The sequence below is a fragment of the Rhincodon typus genome, chromosome 2, assembly GCF_021869965.1.
Source record: "Rhincodon typus isolate 14 chromosome 2, sRhiTyp1.1, whole genome shotgun sequence".
NCBI classification, from domain to species: domain Eukaryota; kingdom Metazoa; phylum Chordata; class Chondrichthyes; order Orectolobiformes; family Rhincodontidae; genus Rhincodon; species Rhincodon typus.
The window spans coordinates 67,728,817-67,731,472 of record NC_063333.1 but is presented as its reverse complement, the minus strand read 5'-3'; the positions used below and the strand labels follow the sequence as shown (position 1 = coordinate 67,731,472).

General features: G+C 43.1%; 1 protein-coding gene across 1 annotated transcript in view; it reads left to right on the top strand.

Annotated features, from left to right (window-relative positions):
• Window positions 1-2,436: 2,436 nt before the first annotated feature.
• The window catches only part of bag1 (BCL2 associated athanogene 1), a 14,535-nt gene continuing 14,315 nt past the window's right edge, over window positions 2,437-2,656 (top strand). Inside the window, exon 1 of the mRNA XM_048608278.1 lies at window positions 2,437-2,445. Within this exon, the coding sequence (XP_048464235.1) occupies window positions 2,437-2,445 (9 nt within the window). The remainder of the gene's footprint in view (window positions 2,446-2,656) is intronic.

Sequence of the window (2,656 nt, the reverse complement as noted above, 5' to 3'; positions counted from 1 at the left end):
ACAAGGTGCAGGGCTGGATGAACACAGCAGGCCAAGCAGCATTGCTTGGCCAACTTCCAGCCAGTGTATTTTTTGCTGTTGCTGCAGTAACAGCGTCGATCCGCTACAGTGAACGTGGCCGCCTCAGCTGTAATAGTAAATATCTTTATCGTCAGGATTTCCTCCGTTTCTCCGGCTCCGTTAGGCGGCACTATTGGGCCCAAGCTCCCAAGTGTAACAGCGCAGAAGGTGGCCATTCAGTTCGCTCCGTTAGCTTGTGCTACTCATCCGTCGCACACATTCCTGCTCGACCTCCTCAGATCATGGCAGGATTGATTGATCCTGCCACCCTTCACACTTTCAGGCAGTCTGTTCCGCATCTTAATTACTTGCTGTGTATGGTGGCGTGCACTGTTGCCATTATTTCGTTTCGCTAAATCTGTGCCCCCGTTCTTGATCTTGATCTGTTCTTGATCCTCTCGATAATGGGAAGAGTGTCTTCCTATCTACTGTGACCAGATTCCTCATGATTTCTCACCTCTCATTCTTCTAAATTTCAATGAGCCTTAACATATTCGACCTTTTCTCATTTGGCAATCCTTTCATCCTCGTCTGGACAGAACTGTTTCCAATACAAATCTATCCGGACCCAAACGGAACACAGTATTCCAGGTGTGCTCTCACCAATACATGGTTGTAGCCTACACTGCCTTTATACTCCATCACGCTTGCAATAAATGCCAACCCTTTACTTGTCCTCTACTTGCTGTACCCCGAATGCTTTTCTGTGATTCACATACAAGGACATGTAAAAACTCCTCCGTTGTGGCATTCTGCAATCTCTCTCATTTAATATTCAGATTTTTTGTACTTCCAGTCAAAGTGGACAACCTCAGAGGTTGCTATGTCATATTCATCTGCCAATGTTTTACCCACTGACTTAACCTGTCTCTATCATTTTGTGCCTTCTTTGTATTCCCAAACAAGAAGGCAGGTTACTACCTGAATGGCTGTAAATTGGGAGAGGGGAGTGTGCAGTGGGACCAAAGTCTCAAAAACCCAAACCTTCTGCCAGACCTTTCCTTTTTATCCTTCCTATACATCTTGTATCTGTGAATATTTAATACCCAGTCCTGCACTTCTTTCAGCCAGGTTTCTGTTAGGATGATAACATAAGATGTCCACCTGTGTATCTGCGACTCACCAATACTGCACTCCATGCTTTCCCATGTATGCATAATAACCCTAATTTAGTTTTTATTACTTTCTGTCTTACACTGATCCCAGCTAATAACTTACTTATTTCTTGCTGTAGTCATATCCATCTCTCCCAGTATTCTTTACCCCTTGGGTGTTCTTCTCAACTATTATTCATCCACTGGTTCCTATACCCCTGCCAGGTTTTGTTTAAACTTTTGCTGTTGCACCAGCAAATCACCCCACCAGAAAACTGGTCCTGGAAGTTTGTATAGGTGCAGCCCATCCAACCTGTGCATGTCCCATGTCCCCGAAGTCATTCCTATTCTTTCAAGAATTACAATACATTCCTTGCAACATCTTTCCAGCCACACATACATCTGCTCAATCCTCTTATTCTATTCTCATTTGCATGTATTGGAAGTAATCGGGAGATTGCTGCAATGTCTGACCTTGATCCTTAAATTTTGACCACTAGAATCACATCTCTCCTTTTGCCTACATTATTGATACTGATATGGACCATGACAGTTCACTGTTCCCTCTCAGGTTGCTTTGCAGCCATTCATTTACATTTTCACCATGGCACCAAGGAGGCAAAATATCATCCTCTTTCATGTCTGTGACTGCAGAACTGCCAGCCAGTTTTCCCCCAACACCTATGACGATTGCATTTCCTGTTGTATTCATGACCAATGCACAGCTAAGACATCCACAATGCAATGAATTTGACTCTGGCTGCACATTCCAGACAAAGCACCATTTTCAAAGTGTTCACAAAGGAATACTGTATGGACAAGGGATGCAGGGGACTCCTGCAGTAATTATGTATTTCTTTTGACTGCCTAGTGGTCACCCATTCTCTTTCTCCCTGTATACTCTTAAGCTGTGGGATGACTATGCCTATAAATGTGTTACCTGAAAACCAGATATACACAATGATTCTGATCTATTGCACACTCCTCTCACTCTGCTTCACGATGATTCTGATTTACTGCATACCATTCCCGCCTGCTTCACAGAGATCCTGGCCTACTGCAGACTCCTCCCGGTCATTCTACGATCACATTTAAATTTCCAGAGAATGGGAATAGAACTGCTAACGTAGTTCCTTCGATATTTTGGCAAGAGGAAAGTTTTTCTTTGTCTAATAACACCATAATTTTTATTCTTTTATAAAGTGATTTTAAGCACACATCTCCATGGCATAAAACTAGATGCATAAAATTGAGCTTTTCTCTGATAACTTTACACAAGGACATGGAATTGGTATGTAGAACTTGTAGAGGGACAGGGCAGAGGGATTTATGGGTGCAGATAAATGTGTTAATTTTAAGAACATTAGGACATATGGAATCAAAGTAAGTCATTAAGAAGAGGTAGTAGGAACTGCAGATGCTGGAGAATCCGAGACAACAAGGTGCAGGGCTGGATGAACACAGCAGGCCAAGCAGCATCATAGGAGCAGAGAGGCTGACCC